The sequence below is a fragment of the Silene latifolia genome, chromosome 1 (genome assembly GCF_048544455.1).
Source record: "Silene latifolia isolate original U9 population chromosome 1, ASM4854445v1, whole genome shotgun sequence".
Taxonomy (NCBI): Eukaryota; Viridiplantae; Streptophyta; class Magnoliopsida; order Caryophyllales; family Caryophyllaceae; genus Silene; species Silene latifolia.
The window spans coordinates 18,764,606-18,784,653 of NC_133526.1; the positions used below are offsets into that span (position 1 = coordinate 18,764,606).

General features: G+C 36.3%; 2 protein-coding genes across 2 annotated transcripts; one reads left to right on the plus strand and one right to left on the minus strand.

The window, feature by feature from the left end:
* The first annotated feature begins 6,755 nt into the window (after positions 1 to 6,755).
* LOC141641356 (uncharacterized) lies at positions 6,756 to 7,337 on the plus strand. Its single transcript, XM_074450023.1, has one exon. It carries the CDS (start codon positions 6,756 to 6,758, stop codon positions 7,335 to 7,337), a length of 582 nt encoding a protein of 193 aa, XP_074306124.1.
* A 6,837-nt stretch (positions 7,338 to 14,174) lies between these two features.
* On the minus strand, positions 14,175 to 14,606 carry LOC141641360 (uncharacterized). The gene has a single exon (XM_074450029.1). It carries the CDS (start codon positions 14,604 to 14,606, stop codon positions 14,175 to 14,177), a length of 432 nt encoding a protein of 143 aa, XP_074306130.1.
* Positions 14,607 to 20,048: the final 5,442 nt, after the last annotated feature.

A 20,048-nucleotide genomic window follows, 5' to 3' on the forward strand; every position in this document is an offset into this window, starting at 1 on the left:
CGTCACTGTTGGTTTCATCGTCTTTCATCGTCATTATTTTCTTTTTCTAATTATTTCATTTGCATGTATGTGTTTTTATCGATCATTATGTTATTTCTCTAAGTATTATTCGCTTAATTAGCTAGTAAAACAATTAAATAAAATAAAACAAAGAAGAAGCAAGATGATAGAGAGGAATGCATGATAAACTTAATTAATATATATATATATATATATATATATATATATATATATATATATATATATATATATATATATATATATATATATATATATATATAAATACATAAATTAAAAAAAATTACATTAATAAAAATGCAATTCTTATATTTTCATAGAGAGTCTTATTCTCTTCTATGATATCTCATCCTCTCCTACTTAGCTATTTGGAGGTTCCGTTCAGCTTGCTATATCGTCATATAGCCGCAATGCACATTTCTTTTGCTGTCAAGCCATCTTTTTTGGCGTCCTTGAGTACGGATCGAGCATCCACAAGGTAGCTCCTGAAACTCTCCTCAATGTGGAGCAACCGGCGGATGAAACTGTTGTTGTTCTCAATCATAGTAAGAGTCTTAAGGATGATATCATTCATTTTGTTGATGAAGTTTGAAGTTTTTTGAAAGATTAATTAGGGTTTGAAGTTTGTTTTAGCAGTTAGGGTTTGGAGATAGTGAGATAATGGAATGGTAGTTGAGATAATGCATGTATTTATACTAAGTAATGTGTGGTTTGAGTTGTTTTTTAATTAATATATGTTAGGAAGTTGTGCCATAATCATCATCATATCTCTCTCTGCTGCTTCAAATCTTATTATAACCCTTCTCATTCCATATTGTCCATTCCTATGCACAGGGATGGCAGTAATAATGCATGCATCTGAATTATAACGGGCCGTAATTATGCATGCATCTAGTAATATTTAATTTAATTTTTTATTTTTATTTTTTTAAAACAAACAACAACAGTTATTGAGAAACAACCCGTTGTCTTTAGTTATAACAACGGTTTTGTATATTACAACCGTTGTTATAACTTTCCCACCAAAACTGAGTCACACTTTCCACAACGGGTTTTTATACTTAAAACCGTTGTTAATAGTTTTAACGGGTTCATTAAGAAAACCAATTGTTGTTAAAACCGTTTACAACGGACGCTTTAACAACGTCCACTTTTTTTATATAACAACGGTTTTTAACCGTTATTATAGCTTGTATCTGTAGTAGTGGCTGAACTGTGAGGGTAACAATGGTTCTGACTGTTGCTATTCGTCTCTTAGCATATGAAGTACAAGCTACAAAACGAATGTGACAGTATGTATAACTGTTACTTCAAAGTAAAGCAAACAAAGAAGCTTGATAAGAATAAATGCAGCGGAATAAAAGTAAGCAAAGATAGAACGCAAGATTTTTGAATTGGTTCGGCTAATACTCAAAAGCCTACGTCCAATCTACTTTTTATTGAATATTTTAGTGATCTACTCCGGCTACTAAAAACCCGTACAATAAAAAGACCAACAATCTACTCCAGTTGCGACACCAACAACCTACTCCGGTTGCGACATAAGTTCAAGGACTACTCCGTCCTAGAACTATACACTCTTACTTAGAACGTTTTATAAGGATCAAGTTTCCACTGACTGATTTTTAACAAGAATTGATATGGACAACTTACAAGATCAAACGGTTCATAAGTGAAAGAGTTCAATACTTAAAATAACAGTTGTTGTGACTGTAACACTTGAAGACTTTGAAAGCTTTTGCAAAATGTTAAAAATGATTTTAAACTTGAAACCAATTTTGCAAACTCAAGAAAATTCTCAGGAAAGTCTTGCTTTCAAAGTGAGGAGTGGTGCTCCTTTTATAGAGAAGGGACGAGAGGATGTAAGCTAGGGTTTGTGGTCAAGTTCTTTGGTCACAAGACAAGAGAAGTTGACCTTCCCAAACTAGCACCAAAAGGGCTTACTTCTAAGGAGCAAAAGAGAGAAAAGAGAGTTTGTATTTAGCCTCAAAATATCCGTGGCTTTTCAGAAACAAAGAGGAGATGCCATTAACAAGAAGACAATTCATTGATAAATAAGGAAAGAGCCAAACAAGGTTCATGGAAAGTTAAGAAAAAGTTGTTTCATGAAAAGGGAAATATTTTGAACTAGTCTTTACAAACTCTTTTTAACATACCACCTTTTCAAATATTTTAGAATGCCAAAACTGATTTGAGAGAGCCTATTCGTAAAATATTTGAAATAAAAAGTTTGCTTCAAGTGTGACGGGTCAAACTAGATAGTCAAGAACACCATTACCCGTTACATAACAACAAAGATGTCGATCATCACTTTGTTATAAGTATTCTACTCTTCCAACTTGTACATAATATGACCGGTACAAGACCAAATGACTCTATGTCATGGGTAGCAATTACTTGACGATCCTTGAATGATTAGAATAAGCAAATTGATCGATTAAGCCTGAAATAATAAACTAAGAAAACACAAGTTAAAATGGGTATGTCATCATCAATTAAGAGAACCCAACAGAACGTTTTCTCATCTTCTTTTCCTATAATTGTTTCCTGCAAAGTTTACTTCACACAAATACACATTTCTGCAACTTCAAATACACACATTGTTGGTCCAACAAACAAACGTCTTGCCATTTAACAAAGACCAAATTACATTGTCTCAAATACATCACATTAAAAACCAAGCTAAGTCTTCTGCACAACAACTAACACCAAGTCTAAACAACAATATTATGTCTCAAGTTCATACCAACCTTAAATTAAACAAAGACTAAAGTTAATTGACTTGAAAACCTACACCGACCCCCCAGTCCCAACTCCGTCGGAATTATCATCGTTAGGGTTACGTGGAGTGTTGAAAACGTTATTTTTGCATTGGTATTGGGTTTGAGATTAAAACATTTGAGACAAGGCTTCAATTTGGTGACTCATATCTTCTTAGTTTTCATTATCTTTTCTTCCCTTGTTCGAGCTTCTTCTTCTCTTTGATGCATTTGCTCCTGAAACTTCCTAAATTCCTCGGCTTCTCTTTCACGTGCCTCCATTGTTTGAGTTAGAACACCGGGAATATAGGCTTGGGAAGCGGAAGACTTACCTCTAGTTGATAATCGGGGTTTAGTGTAATACATTGGTGCAGCGATTCCCAAACCAAAAACTTCACCCTTTCAGAATTCCTTATTCAATTCGAACCAAATTTTATTAAGATCTAACGGTAAGACCTTTTCTTCAAGGTCATGTACCCCTATTTCATAATCTTCTTACATTATTTAAAAAAGAACAAGTCATTAATGATAACAATAACATATATAGCTAATAGTTGAATAAAATTCAAGTATCTTATAATAGTGATACTTACATATTTTTTTTGGCTTTCGGATGACTCCATACATCTTTGCAATCAATCACTTTCTTATGAGTATCAACAAAGAGCTCGACTACATTAGGGATCTTGCCCTTCTTATCCTTCTTCGCCTTTTGAAAAAACAAAACAAATAATCATTGATAAATACTAAGAATTAATAATAAAAATATGTCCTACAATTCACAACAACAATTATAATCTATCGTAGCACAATTGAATCAACTAAAAAACTGAACGAAAAATTGGGTAAGACAACAACAACTACAAATCCAAATATACTAACAACATCAAATTTCCACCACTACCAAGTAATCAAATTAAAAAAACCCCAATTTCTCCTAACCCAAACCCAAACTTAATCAATTCTGAAATTACATTCAAATGATAATAACTAATCAAATACTACACAACATTAGATGTAAACAACAATAATTAAACTTAAAACAAAAAAAGATTAGGGAAAAAACTAACCTAAATCAAACTAGGAAATAAAAAGTACTAGAGAGAAAGAGAATGTGCAACGGCGCGTGCAGCGTGATGGGTGGCTCGTCAGCGTGTCGGCGGCGTGGCAGCGTAGTCGACGACGAGAGATGAGTGTGGTGAGGGAGGGTATATGTTGTGTTTTTATTTTTCTATGTGAATGAGGAAGGTTAAATGCTCGGATTTAATTTTAATAATATGACCATTACCGACCGATCTCTTGCATTTTGCGACCGAGTTTATCATTCAGTTGGTAAAATTTTATCATACCGACCGCTTTGTGGGAATTTACGACCGATTTTGTGTCGGTTGGTAAAATTACCGACCGTATGTTAATTACCAACCGTTTTCGGTCGTTAAGTGATTTTACCAACCGAGCTTATCCGCGGTCAGATGTTTCCGTTCGTTAAATGTCATGTTTCTTGTATTGTGGATCGAACATCGCAGAGCCCGGCCAAGCCTAACCCGTCCTTTCACATGTGTCGGACTCAAGGTGAGAAAGCCGAGTCCGTGATTAGACCGGTTCGATGGTTAAGTTACATTTAGACTTTTTAAATGGGTCGAGCGCGTCGGGTCAGAATACGGGTTGACGCATACCGACCGCGACAATATGGGCCACGGGTCGGGTTAGGGTCGAAATACATGTCAAAAAATATTTTTTAACGCCTTTTTTTTTACCATTTTTTAAAAATTGAAAAAATATTTATTTCAAGTTTATAACGCATTTAATACTAATATTTATTTGATTAAATGCTTACATTTATTATATTGAAACAATTATAGAAATTAAGTTACTTTAATTATTATTATTATTATTATTATTAAAGGTTATAAATTTAAATAAATTAGATTTTTATCGTGTTTGTAATTTAGAAGTCCAACACTAATACTTTTAGAGAGAAAGAACGAATAAGAAGAAGGTTTGAACTTTGAAGAATTATGAAGTAATACACGATTTAGGTTTAAATGACATATTAATTAATAACCACTTGCTACAGACGATAACCAACTACAAGAAAAATAACACGCTCGGCCACCGGTCATGTTGCACCGACTGGTGATCCGATCACCAAGTCTTCGTAGGCTCCGAGACAATTTTTTCCTTTCCCAATATTTCTCTCTTACACCCGCTTTTACCACCACCTAAATACCTCAGTCGCCCCTTTCAGACCGGCCGATCGATGTGGTCATCGCCCTATTTCTCCTTCTCGTCCCTCTTTAATCTCGTCTCACAAGCTAGACACTAAGGGTGTGTTTGGATTGAGGGTTTTGGAGGGAAAAAAAGGGAGGTAGAATAGGGGATTCAAAATCCCTTGTTTGAATAACAAATAAGAGGGGAAGGGATTTGGAAAGATTTATTTTCCCTTTTCGAAGGTAAATGAAAATCTCTCCACAATAGGTAAGATTTGGAGGGAAATTGTATCCAAACACCCACTTCACATTTCTCCTCCCCTTCCCTTCCCTCCATTTCTCTTCCCTCATTCCCCCTCCCCTCCCTTTTTCTCCATTTTTATTATCCAAACACACCCTAAGTTTGTGAACCCCGCTATTATACACAAAGTAAATTAAGCAATTGTAGCGGAGAATGTGGAATTTCTTAAAACTTTTTCAATGTAATTAAGCCGCGCGTAGAGTCACTAAGATGAAAATCATATTGAAATATCTATAAACAGTTATATTATCTAAAATGAAACACGAATGTAATTAAGTATGGATCTTAAACCCTTGAAAACACAGAAAACCAAAATAAGTGAGTTTAAGTTAAACGATAATGGTAAATCGTTGACTAATCAACGCTCGCTATCTCACTCATCTCATACAACATATAACACTAATCCGCAACCTGTTCATTCATTAAACATAAATGTCACAGTAAGTGAGAAGTAACTCAAGCTTCTCTCAATCATATTACATCAAACTTCAACAATAAAGTAGCAAGAGAATTGAACAAACTAACTAACATATAAATTAAATCATATGTACGCGTTATACCAATATAAGTAATGGTAATTAACATAGTCATAAGTCGGGAGGCCTTCCTCAAGGCTATCTTCAACCGATGAAGATGTCACATGACTTGGTTTCCCAAGTTTGTAGTGCGAACAGACGATAATAAGCAATTTAATATGGATAAGTTTAATGTTAAAGATAATGAAGTTACAAGATAATAAAGGATTCAAATAGCAATCCCAAATTTATAAAACCCAATGGAAATAAAAGTGGGTTTAATAATGCCAAAAAGCTAGACAACAAGAAATGGCGATAACTAAGGTGAAGACCGCTCCCAAGACTCCAAGAGATATATGCACATGCAACCTGTCAAGCCACTGCTCCCCATATGAGCGGAAATCATCATATGGTTCACCATTGAAATTTGAAAACGCTTTGGTTAGCTCTAATAATATAAAGCTCATTATTAACATGTGAATGTGAAATACCAACCAAGTGGTGTTTGTCCAGTGGTAGCTGGGTGTAACACCCCGGCCCAAACCGGGTCGGGAGCGGTTACTTATGATAGCTCACCAGGCTATGTACATGACCCACAGATCAACATGAGTCCTTTATAGTACATTTTGTCCTCACTCATGCGCATCCTGGGAACCTTCCCAGGAGGTCACCCATCCTAAGATTACACCCAGCCAAGGACGCTTAACTGTGGAGTTCTTTTGCATGGATGACTATAAAAGAAAGTGCACTTTGTTGATATGAATAGTACTTTCAATTCCTTTAAGCACTAGTTATTTAAGCTTATCAATTGACCTCTTCAATTACCGTGGAGTGTTACACTAGGTTAAACCTTGAAGCTTGCAGAAATGCAGGAGTTGAGAGGCCCCAGGTTCGACTACCAGCTGGAGCGATGATCACTTGGCCACTGCAGCCCCCAAAGAGGGTGGCTTACATGGTCCATGTGGTGGTGTGGGAATGCATGGGCTCGGGGGGATTCAACCCCCTCATCATCAAAAATGAGGATGAGGTCAACTGGACGAATCTGGTATGGAACAACTGGTCTATTCCTATACATAGCATGCTTGCTTGGATATACCATCACAAAAGTCTCAATACTAATGGGAAACTACACAAATTAGGAATAAGAATCTCAAATACCTGTTACATTTGTGAAGCTGCAATTAAAACTGAAGAGCACCTCTACTTTGCATGCGAGTACAGTTCTCGCGTCATCACGTTGATGGGGAGTTGGCTTCGTGTTGATTTACCCATGTCTGATGTCTTGCCATGGAGACTCAGTAGGGGATCCTCTAAAACCAGACGGAACATCATCAATGCGGTAATTAATGCTTGTGTTTATCAGATCTGGCACAAACACAATACCTGCAAATTCGAACAGAAAATTGTGAGGCCAGAGAAATATGTGCGGCTTATTATTGCAGAGATTAGAGGTAAAATCATGGGTCTTTTGAATGATAAGTTGAGGGAAGGTGATAGGAAATGGATTGAGCGAGCTCTGGAGAGGAACGAATAACAGATTTGGACATGGAAGCAGACAGCAATGGAAGAGGAAGGGATGATCGAGTCCCTGGATTTGTTGGAATTTGTTTTAGGGTTCATCTCTTTTTGTTGTCGTTTAGTTTCGTTTTGTTAGCAGAAAATAGGACGTGGCCAAAGTTTAGTGTAGAAGTGGCTTGATCCGCGGGTTATGCCATTCTGTGTATATGGGACGATTTTTTTTATTTAATCTTATTCTTACATTTCATAAAAAAAAAGAATGTGAAAGACTAAATGATTATGATATGAAATGATGATCACTATAAGAATTTCGTGCACATGCGACTATTTTAAGCGACTACCATGCATAGCCGCCAAGTTGGTGACCAACAAAAAAATCGGGCGACGGATTATAGTCGCCAAAATAGCGACTACTGAGTTTCTGAAGTTGGCGACGGAATTTGTGTAAATGGCGATTGACTTGTGTCGCTAAAGTAGCGACTGATCTCCTTCTGTCGCCAAAAGCGGTCGCCCGACATTATACTGACTTACACTACGAGCTCCCCCTTCCCTCTTTCTTACTTTACCAAAACACAAAAAAAAAGGAATAGCACACCACCGCCACCGCCACCGACAACGCCACCGCAACCACCGGCTCTTACCACCACCGCCGTCCTACTTGCTCCTCACCTTTCTTTTCATTTCCTTTTTTTTTGAAGGTGTGTTTTTTTGTTTTCGATTTCAATTTATTTTGTTTAATTTGTGCATTGTTTGTTTAATTTGTGTTTGTAATTAGTTTTTTTTTTATGTTATTATGATGTTTATGTCTACTTATTTGATTCTTACCTTGTTTTTAATTGTTAAATAATTAGGGTTTGTGTAAATTGATAATTAGGGTGAATATGAATTGGGGTTTTTATGAAATTATTAATATTATTTGAATTAGGGTTGTAATTGACAATGTATTGGTGGTTTTGATGATGTTAGTATACTTAATCGGAAAAAATTAGTATAGTTTTAGTATAGTATAATTAAAGTTTGTAATGATAATATTGTTGTAGGTGGTAAATCAGTATAATGGTATTACGATATTAGATTAGTAAATTGTTAGTCTTGTTAAAAACAAGTAGTATAATGTTATATGAGTTATTGATACAAATTGTTGTTTGGAATATTTTTTAGATTAAAATGAAGAGATCGGAACGCAAATGAATGTACGAAGATAGAGTAGATAAGAAGAAACGTCCTACCGGTAGATTTGTAAAGGAGGTTCTTGAATTTATTGAGTTTGCTAAACAACAAGATGAATATGATTTGGTAGAAAATAAACTTAGATATCTTTGTACTAAATGCAAAAACTTGAAATATTTACATAACATTGAGGTAGAAGAACATCTTTATACAAATGGATTTTGTCCAATTTTTATAATTGGATTTGTCATGGAGAACCATATTCTCCAATTACCGAACAACCTTAAATCAAACTTAATGAGAATCCATATAGAGATATGGTATTTCATGCTTTAAAGTTTACTACTTTTAATAATGACAACCACGAACCTATGATTGAACAAGAACCACACCTACAAGCAAAATCTTTTTTTTTTTTTGAAATGTTAAAAGTTTAAGAAAAACCCTTATACGAAGGGAGTAGAATGTCACTGTTACAAGCCGCATGTAAGATAGTAACCTTGAAATGTGATTTTAATATGCCGATTAATGTTGTTTATGGTATTGACTCTTTGCTTGAGGACATTATCCCCGATAATAACGTCATGACCCAAAGTTTCTACAATATCGGAAAAGTAGTTAAAGGTCTCCAGCTTCCGCATCAAAAGATTGATGCATGTCCTGAAGGATGTATGTTCTTTTGGAAAGATGATGCTTTGCTTGACAAGTGCAAGAAATGTCAAAGGGGTAGATATGAGACAAGTGAAGGAGATATTGTTTTGAAGGGAAAAAAAGGCAAGAAGGATAATAAGAGGGAATAAGAATAAACATGTACTAAGAGCAAAGCATTTTGGCTTCCTAATTCCAAAAAAATAAGTTGATTTGATTGTCATATAACCTTCTTATCGAATAGACATGTACAGAGAAGGAACAAGAAAGCTTGATGATGCTCCGGATCGGCTTCCAGGAGACGAGTTATGGGAGTTGATACGTGATTTGCCATCTACTATTGATGGTATTGAAGAAGAGTTTAGAGAGTTGAAAAAGAAGAGGAGCGGTTGGTTTAAAAGTAGCATTTTTTTTTACCTTCCGTATTGGAATACATTGTTAATCAGGCACAATTTGGATGTAATGAACATAGAGAAGAACTTCTTTGAGAAACTCATTCATACGATTATGGATGTAGAAGGAAAGTCATGTGATATTATTGCTTCAAGAAAAGAGTTAAAGAACTTTTGTGATCGTCGCAAACTTCACATTCATAAGGACGGGTCTAAGCCAAAAGCTATTTTTGCTCTTGACAATACTCAAAGGAAGGCATTATGTCAGTGGTTAGGAAAGTTGAAGTTTCCTGATCGATATTGTAACGCCCTGGATAAGCAGACAGGCAGCTCAAAACAGCTCTTTTTATTAATAATAAACAACGGCGGAATTACAAGTGCGTCACCGCCGTATTCCCCCTTCGGAGAATACAAGGCTATTACAAAAATAAAGATAAATACACTTGTTAAAGTTAAAAAAATAATAACTCTATTACATATTCATCCTATTAGGTCATCTGAAATTCCTCACACTTGACTTTCCCCGATACTTGTACCTGAAAAAGAATGAAAGTAACGGAATCAGCCAACCACAGGCTGAGTATGACTTCGATCACCTCCACCGGCCCTACTTACCTCATTTAGTATTTCAGTTCTTTCAGGTCTCACAAGTATAAAATAGGTCACATGAATACAGTCAAATAATTATTAAATAGGCAAGCACAACCTGCCACTTCAGCATGCAATAACTTACTTCACAATTATACCGGTCTACCATTACTGAATAGAGAGACATTACGGAGTAGAAACTCCCCTAGGCTAAGCCCTCCTCCATGTACACAGGATCCCGGGTCTTAGACCCGTGTAAACCCCCTAGCACTTTTACCAGTAATAATCAGAACCTTAGTTCACATGAGGACGTGCCCCTTTCCATGTACACAGGATAAATTTGTAATGTCATCTCTCTCCCGTAATCGTATCCCGAATGCTACAATTGGCCAATAGTACATTATAACAGAAGTATTAATATGACAATCATATGTTCAGATAAAGACAGTTAATATATCATGTGAGTACTATAATGATAATATAACATGATACGGTTTATAATAGTATAGAATAATCATTATATTATTACTTATTTCTACGATGAAGGGTCCCGAAATCATACCTTTTACCAAATAAATGTCGAATGAACGGATTAATTAACATACGTCATGTTACAAAGTATTGTTCTAGGTGTATGTATACTTGCTTACTTGCGTGAGATATGAGAATGTTTGATATTTGAATGAGGGATGGCTTTTTATAGCCAAAACAGGGCGGCTAAAATATGTTAGTGTTCAAATTGTATTTTCCCACCTCTTTCTTAATAACTAAGAAATGTAAACTTAACAATTTACATGCATGGATAACAACAAGCATACTTATCTAATTATTCAAAGTATCTAAATCATAATATAATTATAATATTATACTAATTAAATAATTTTAATAATACATAATGAGTTACAATATATACAACTGATTATTATTCATATTGCATCTAATAACAATGACATATTTAAGAGTAATAACAAGACAAGTAAATTAAATGATTTTTTTTCAGGATATTACAGATATGCATCCGATTTCAAACGTTGTGTTGATCTTAAGAAACTGAAGTTGCAAGGGTTGAAAAGCCACGATTGCCATGTTTTCATGGAGCGCTTATGAGCCGACACATTGAAACATCTACTCCCAACTACCGTGTGGATTGAGTAACAGAGATTAGTCAATTTTTTCGAGATTTATGTTCGTCCACAATATCGGTTGATGACATGATTCGTCTTGAAGACCAAATTCCAGAAGTACTATATAAACTTGAAATGATTTTTCCTCCTTTATTTTTTAATTTCATGGAGCATCTACCGGTCCTTCATTTTTAATTCCATGGACCATCTACCCTGACGTGTCCGATAATGAGCTTTGGTGTTGACTTAGTGGAGGGCTTCAATAAGGGGGAGGTGTAACACCCTCATCTACCAACGTGCCTTACTAAGGTCTACTTTAGCACATAGGAGTGTTACCATCTCGGTTGCCCGAGGAATAGTATATATATCAAATAGACCATAAACGAACGTTTATTGAAAAGAAATAAAGTTTAATCAATACAAAGCCAAAACTCAAAATCCAAAGCTGAAAAACATCTCCGAAATAAAGTGATTAGCTAAAGTCTAAAAATGATAGCGGAAGCTAGCTAAATGAATCGTCGGTGTTGTAATACTATAGTTTTCTGGTCTTAGCTTACTCGGTTGAGTAGTCCATACTCGGTTGAGTAAGTTGTCTAGTGCTTTTAATGAGGCTACTGTTTTGGATGCACTCGGCCGAGTTGTGAGATACACGGCCGAGAAAGGTCGTACTCGACCGAGTACCCCAAGTACTCAACCCAGTCTCACGGGATTAATTTCCGCGGTTTTGATTAAGGTGATTAGAGGTTATAAATTACGTGTTACTAGTTACTAAATCATTTTTACAAAAACCTAAACTACGTTTAGCACTTCTATAATCATCTTAATCACTCTCAAGTCTAGTTTGATCGATCGTGAGTCTATATCTTTTTTTCCGTACCGGTTTAGTTGGTAAGTCTCTAGTGCTTTTTTAATCAGTTTGTAGTTGTCTTTTGGAGTTTGCCCTAATTTGGGTTAGGATGGGAGTAAAGGTTGATTAGAAATGGTTTATGATATAGTATTTTTTGAATATTCTTTGCTAGGTGATGAGTTCTTAGAAGAGAAATTATAGCCTCGTTGTTGTTGATTTACGAAATTTGCGAATAAGGTAGGGTTTCCCTACTCAGTTGATTTTGTAATTGATTTGAGATTGATTGTGATTGATTGTATAACATGTTTCATTGGATTGAGATTGGTTGAGATTATATTGTTGATTGGTACTGTTGTTTTGGGACCATTTTCGGGAGATGGTTTCAACCCCATGTTCGCCTCTTGTGGCTCCCATCACAAGGGGGATGTGCACATTAATGATCTGCGTACGCTCGCTACGATGAGCGGGGCTTAGGTGGTACGGATGCGGTCCCTGCTGGCGGCGAGGGTTATCTGTTGCGATGGGTAACCTGGCAGGGTTACACACTTTGATGTGTAGTCGGTTACAAGTTACTAATGAAGTTTGGAAGATGGTTACTACAACTGGATTGGATTGTATATTGGTTTGTGGTTGTGATTTATTATCTTGGTTATGCAGTTGACTAACCCCGTTATTGTTTTCAAAACTGTGGTGATCCATTCGGGGATGGTGAGAAGTTGATTTAGCAGGTAATGCTGTGGATGTAGCTCACGGGTCTTGGATGGGGTCGCGTCATCACCGATCGCTTAGCTAGCTTCTGCTGACGTTTAACATTAGTTTCTTTTTGGTTGTAAACAATTTTTGTTTAACTTTGAGTAGTACTTTGATTAAACGGTTTTGATATCTTTTAATAAATGTTCATAGATGGTAGCACCTTGATATGCTAGGGTAGCCTTGGCAAGGCACCTTGGTGTATGGGGTTGTGTTACAGGTGTCCCATCCATGCCCGCGGCTAAACTCAACATATCACACTTGCTCAATCCACTACTCTCGATTTGCGGGAAATATAAAATGGTTCACCACAATTTTGAAAAAACATTACAAGGTCAGTCAACTATACAATCAATTATAAGACCATAATAAATAACTAATAAAAAAAAATCCAATTCTGTAACAATCATCAATCTCCAACTCCAAGAACTAGCGTCCGAACCGCAGCCCGGACATGACTACACACCGCAGTGAGTAGTCCTACCAGATTACCCATCGCAACAGGTAACACACCCCAGCCAGTGGTAGACCGCAGCCATGCCACCTAAAGCCTTCTCATCGCAACGAGTGAACCCAGATCATTAATGTACACATCCCCGTTGTCACGGGAGTCACAAATGGGCGAATATGGGGGTGAAGACCATCTCCCGACAATGGTTTCACAATCAATAATAGCAATACCAACAATACCACAATATTACTTATGACAACGATAATCACAAAACCATCACACCAACTCATAATTAACCATATAGAAGAACTGAGTAGGGAAACCCTACCTGACTAGAAAATCCCCGAATCACAAGCAATGCTCTAGTAAGGCTCCTTTACGAAATCGTCACCTAAACAATAATAATTAATCAATACTAATCACAATCCATCACTAATCAATTTATACCCCCAATCTAACCCAAATTAGGGTTTGCATAAACTTCTAATAACAATAATAACTGATTAAGAAATACTAGGGACTTATTGACATAATCGACAAGAAAAACGAGATCCAAAAGCTCACAATAGATCGATCTTGGCTTGGTAAATGATGAAGATGATTAGAGGAGTTTAGAACGTCGTTAGGTTTTGTAAAAATGATTTAGAAACTGATTAACACGAAATTTATATTCCTCTAACCTTCTTAATCAAACCGCGTGATTAACTCACATCAGACCGGGCACTCATTGCTTCTTCTGGTTCCTATGTAGCTTCTTCGACATTATGGTTAGACCATAACACCTTGAGTAATATAGTTTCACCATTCCTTGTCTTTCGCACCTTACAATCCAATATCTCCTTTGGCATTTCACAAAAGCAAGAGCTTCATCCAACTCAATATTCTAAACCTCTAGCACATGAGATGGATCACTCATATACTTCCGGAGTTGTGACACATAAAATACATTATGAACACGATCCAAAGCTGGTGGCAAAGTTAGCCTATAAGCTACTTCACCCACTCTATCCAAAATTTCATAAGGGCATATAAACTTTTGGATCAACTTGCCTCGCTTGCCAAATCGCATTACACCACGCATATCTGACACTTTTGACAAAACTTTGTCACCTACCTGAACCTCAATATCCCGATGATGTATATCTGCATAGCTCTTTTGTCGGTTTTGCGCTGCTTTCATCTTTTGTCGAATCAAGTGAACTTGTTCAATCATGTCTTTTACCATTTGTGGTCCTAAAACCACAGCTTCCGAGCTATCATCCCAACACACTGGGCTCCTACACTTCCTTCGATACAAGGCCTTGAAAGGTGTCATCCCAATACTCGTGTGATAACTGTTGTTATTTGAAAACTCGATCAAATCCAGTCGATCTTCCCAACTTCCACCAAACTCCATTACACAAGCTCGCAACATATACTCTAGGGTCTTGATGGTCCTCTTAGTTTAACCATCTATCGCAGGATAAAATGTTGTGCTCATCTTTAAAGTACTTCCCATCAGTTCCTGCAACTCTTGCCGAAACCGCGAGATAAACCTCGCATCCCTATATGGCATAATATCCTTTTGTACCCCATGTAGTCGTACCATATTATTCCTGTATCCATTAGCTAGCAGAATCTTACTCCAAGTATCTTTCATCGGAATAAAATGAGTTGACTTCGTCAGACGGTCGACAATCACCCAAATCATGTTATTACCTTGTTGAGTCCTCGGTAGCCCCGCAATAAAGTCCATAGATATCGAATCCCACTTCCACTCAGGTACTTCAAGTGACTGAATCTTACCTTGCGGCCTCAGATGCTCCCCCTTGACTCTCTGGCAAGTCAAACAACCACTCAGCTACCGTTGTAAAATTTGGACAACGGTCGAAAAAAACCTTAGTAAATACGCAATACAACGGTTGATATCCGTTGTCAATTATTATGCTGACAACGGTTTTACAGTAAGAAAATCGTTGTTAAACTTTAAGAACGGTTCTAGTGTAACAAAACCGTTAATTTTCAAACTTAACAACGGTTTTTATCCGTTATCTTCCTACATATGAGAGGAAATTTGACAACGGATCACAACCGTTGTTACATCATTCATTTGACAACGGTTTACTTTCCTTATCATACTCGAATAAAGGGAAAAAACTGACAACAGTTTTTGTACTACAAAACCGTCGTAAATTCAGAACATATGACAACGGTTCTGTTTCATTTTCTTTTTTTTTTGGCGGCAAATTTTAATTAGCATTGGAGGGAAATATTGTCAACGGTTTGGTATTTAAAAAAACCGTTGTCAGTGTACATTAACAACGGTTTGATTTGACCCGTTATCGTTTTGTTGTATATTTTTTAAAAAAAGAAATCTGATTTTAGCAAGTGCCAACAGCTGCTGAATATGCTATTTTTCCAGTAGCATTTCAGCAGCTATGCACTGCACTGCAAACATTCAATCCAGCATCAAAATAATACACGGAATGATCAATTCAACCCAGCATCAAAATAATACGACGGGGGCGATCAAAACTTAATACCTTTGATTCTTATATATACATACATACATAATAAGCGAACTAAGGATCAGGCTGCTGAAGTGAAAGAAAATATTTGGCCCACCGATCTCTAACATCATTGATGTCTTTCCTCGTGTTGTTCGACACTGCGTTACCGATTTTTAGTGGAAACTGCTAGAAATCAAGATATATAGAATAAACGGAAATATACAGAATTAAACCCAAGCAAGTTATGTAATGCTGTAATATTTATTAAAACACACTAACCTTAGAAATAATGGTGTAATATTTACCGCGGACAATCTCCAACACGGGCCGACAAACAAAAAATGCGCATTGTTTACTGTCTGGCTGTAAAGGAGACTGTTATATAAACACACCACAAATAAGCTAAATTAGATCACCCTGTCGCATATACAAAAATTATTAAGTGTTACGAGTAATTATTAAGAAGACACGTACTTTTACCACGACAACGTTTGGAGGGGTGTTGCTGTCAAATTGCTCTAGTGGAGACATGCTTCTTTTTCATCAAAAACACTAATTCATATACGAAATTATAATTAGCATATACTCCGTATATGGGTCAATAATATTGAGGTGACATTTAAATGATATTAGAATTCAAAGGTCATACAATAACAAATGACATTATTAAAGGTTGTAATTAAACTTACGCGGTTATCATCGATACAAACTTGTCAGACGGTTCACCACCGTAAGAGTCAATCCAGTAGACTGTTTTTGATGTCACGTTGATTGTCACTAGCACCCAATGCTTCCTATGGCGTTTCGAAAATTGAGCTGTTAGTTCGTATACATGAAATCGTGTTAATAAATTAATGGAATCGTGGCTCATAATAATAACGTACTATACATACATATTCTCATTGTAAGGGGGAAGCCAGAGTTTTTTGGTCTTTAACAACCGACGAGCGACATACTGGATCTGCTCTTGCTATGTAGTAAGAGCCGCCTTCAAAGAGAACATGTAAGGACACAAGAATCCGTAGCTGGTAGGTCTATACCTGTTGTTTTCATTAGTGATGTGGTTATACAGGTACCTACATTACGTCACGTGGAACGAATGTTAATTTCATTTATGGCTTAAATAAACTTCGTTATTCGTAAAACCAAATGACTAGATTTATTAATAAACTTACTCCATCCAAACTAAAATATGAGTGATACCGTCGTAGAGTACCCAAGATAAATTTATAATTTCCAAACTACTACTATAGATAGCGGCAGTCAGGGTCGAACCACAGAGAGGCGATGCAATTAATAGCTGTCTGATTTTAGTCTAAAGCAACAAATGTATGGGGGTTTTGTTTTGAATTATTCTGTAACTAAAGTAAATAAATGAGTGATTTAAAGAAACTGGATGAAATCAAATTTTAAAAGGATGCTAAGATGGTCGGTTCACTGTAATTTCGGCGGCTGTATCCTAGGTAAGTCTGAGATAACCACGTGAGACAGGAAAATAAGAAGTCCTCTCGGTCCATTCTTAACAGGTAGCCTCTTTCGATCTAGCCACGGGTCCCTAATATTACTAATGCTGACTCTCGTCCTGAAAAGTGATTTAAAAGTCTAAATTAATTTATCTCTCGATCTTATTAATTTAGTCGTCTTAATTAAGCAGTCTATTTCCCTCCCCTATCTCTCGATCTTGCCGGGTCGGTCAATTCCTAAGCATTCAACTAGTCGCGTGCACTCGATTCGTCAAAAATAGCAATTAAATTAATTAAAACGAAGTAAATCTCACGGGAGCCGGTCGATCGACCAGGTAGGCCAGTCGATCGACCATGGCGCGACTCAGGTTTACCAATTTACGCCGCCTACACTACAGTTCACCTACATCTTAGCATGATGGGTTTAGCTACTCATGATTACGATAAAAACAATAATAAAATTAACTAGTAAAGCAAACGAATTCATACTTAAATTAACTAAATAAACAATTGACATAAAACGATAATTTGGCTATGGTAAATCTAACTAGCAATTCTAAACTATGAACGAATAAAGTTAAACTGAAATTAGAGAGCGTAAATTACCGAATGAAAATAGGAAGAAGAATCCCAAAGCACGAATTTTTATTAAAGAAGAGCAAAACTAATTTGTATTGAATTAAAATAAATGCTAAACTTGATAAAGAACCCTAATTCTTTCCCTAAAAACTGATGATAAAGACTTGATGATAGGGTTACGTTATATAGGAATATAACGTGATTCTTATTTCCTAAAACCTAATTACATTGGGCTTTCTAATTCTCGTCCTTTTAACTTGCGTCAGATTAACGGTTTGGTCGATCGACCAATAGGACCAGTCGATCGACTGAACTGCGATAAACAGTAGCTTCTGTAAGTCGTGCTCTGGTCGATCGACTGAAAGCACCAGTCTATCGACCACTTCAACAGGTACTTGGCTCCAAAAACTTCGTGAATTCATCTTTCGGGCCTCGATACGCGCACCAAGTTCGCTTCCCAAGTAAATACTTCATGTCAACTAATATGCCAAGTACTCGGGGATGGATTCGGCTTGATTTCCGCTGAATTCTTCACATTTCTGCAATATTATACAAAAACACAAAAGTAGACGGAAATAGGGAAAATAGTAGCTTAAACTACACAAATGAGCTCTGAAATGCGTGTAAAATAGGGTGTAAAACATCATATTTAGGACACGCATCAAACTTCCCCAAACCAAACCCTTGCTTGTCCCCAAACAAGAACTAGACTCGATCCTAAAACCTAATGGAACGATTTCAATCTCAAAGCGAAATGCAACTATAAAGCTTAAACCAGTTTAATGCTAGAAATCAACAATCAATTAACAATATGAATCATGCAAACGAGTTATGAAGTCGTTAAAAGCTGCTGAACTGTCAACTATAGAGACTTATCATCATGGACTCTCACGGGCCGCTCATATCACACATAAGCACAAGTGAATATATGTAAAAGATAGAAAGAATTCATTTTGTAGTGACACTCACCTAACTACGACCTATAAGAACATGCCTGCAATCTAATATGAAAATAATCTCTACAACCGTACATATGCATTCCAACCAAACAAATGACCATGACACATGCCGAGGTAAATATGGATATGTGAGGCAATGGGCACGAAGGGGCTAAAATAAATTTGGATAAAAACAGAGTTAAAAGCCAAGCTAGTAACTGAGGGAACCAAATTATAACAACATCCAACTTCTTGCTCAAGATTTCAATCAAAACGGTGCTAATAGTAAGCACTAAACTCACAACCCAACAACAAGTAAACTCCTCAACAATTAGAATTAATACATGGGAGTACAAAATCACTAACTCATAACAATTGAAACATGTGATTTTTCAAATTTTCTTTCTTTTTTTTTTCCTGCTGCAGTACTCAGTCGATCGACCACTTGGTTCGGTCGATTGACTGACCTCTTTTTTTTCGAACTCTTTTTCCTTTTTTTTCTTTTCTTGACCTTTTCATCTTCCCACATCATCTCAAAATGAGCATTAGCCACCAAAAACGAAATAACAATCCCGAGAACATAAACTACTAGCTTGACAAGGGCAGGCTAAATGTAGGATGTAGTAACGGGACAAAAAGGCTATTTTTGGCAGTGTGGAACTTATGGGCAAAATGAATAAGGGGGCGACCTCTTCCACATGTGTCAACTAACCACGAACCCGAATGCATACAGGTATTAAGTAGATTAAGTTCATATTTATGCATATTGATGTAACATGTCTCACAAGGAGTAACTACTCACATTCCTAGATAAACTGGTCATGAATGACACCAGTTATACGGCTCTAAACCTCACAAAATGATGTAGTTTGCCATAAATCCAAGTCAAGTCTCAAGATTCAGCGAATAAATTAACGAAAACTCGTAGACTATACATATGATTCTACTAATAACATGTCAATTTAGCACGGCTTAGGCATAAACAGATGCAAACGCAATGTCATCATTGAAATACTACCGTTCCGACTCGACCTATATGCTAAAGTAAACGTGCAATTTTTTGAATTTTTTTTGAAATTTTTCTATTTTTTTTTTGAATTTTGTATAGGATTGTATTGGAAATGAAATAACAAATGCAAACTGAAATGCAATAAACGTGAAACAGAAATGCAATAAAACATGTGAATGCAACGTAAAACCCTTCCCCAAACCAAATCACACAATGTCCCCATTGTGCAAAATCATGTAATGAAATAAAAGGGAAACGGGAATTTGCGATAAATTAACT

What these genes read in the sequence shown, in the direction of transcription:
- LOC141641356 (XM_074450023.1), top strand. Translation starts at nt 6,756, where the DNA reads ATGGTCCATGTGGTGGTGTGGGAATGCATGGGCTCGGGGGGATTCAAC.
- LOC141641360 (XM_074450029.1), bottom strand. Translation starts at nt 14,606, where the DNA reads ATGACACCTTTCAAGGCCTTGTATCGAAGGAAGTGTAGGAGCCCAGTG.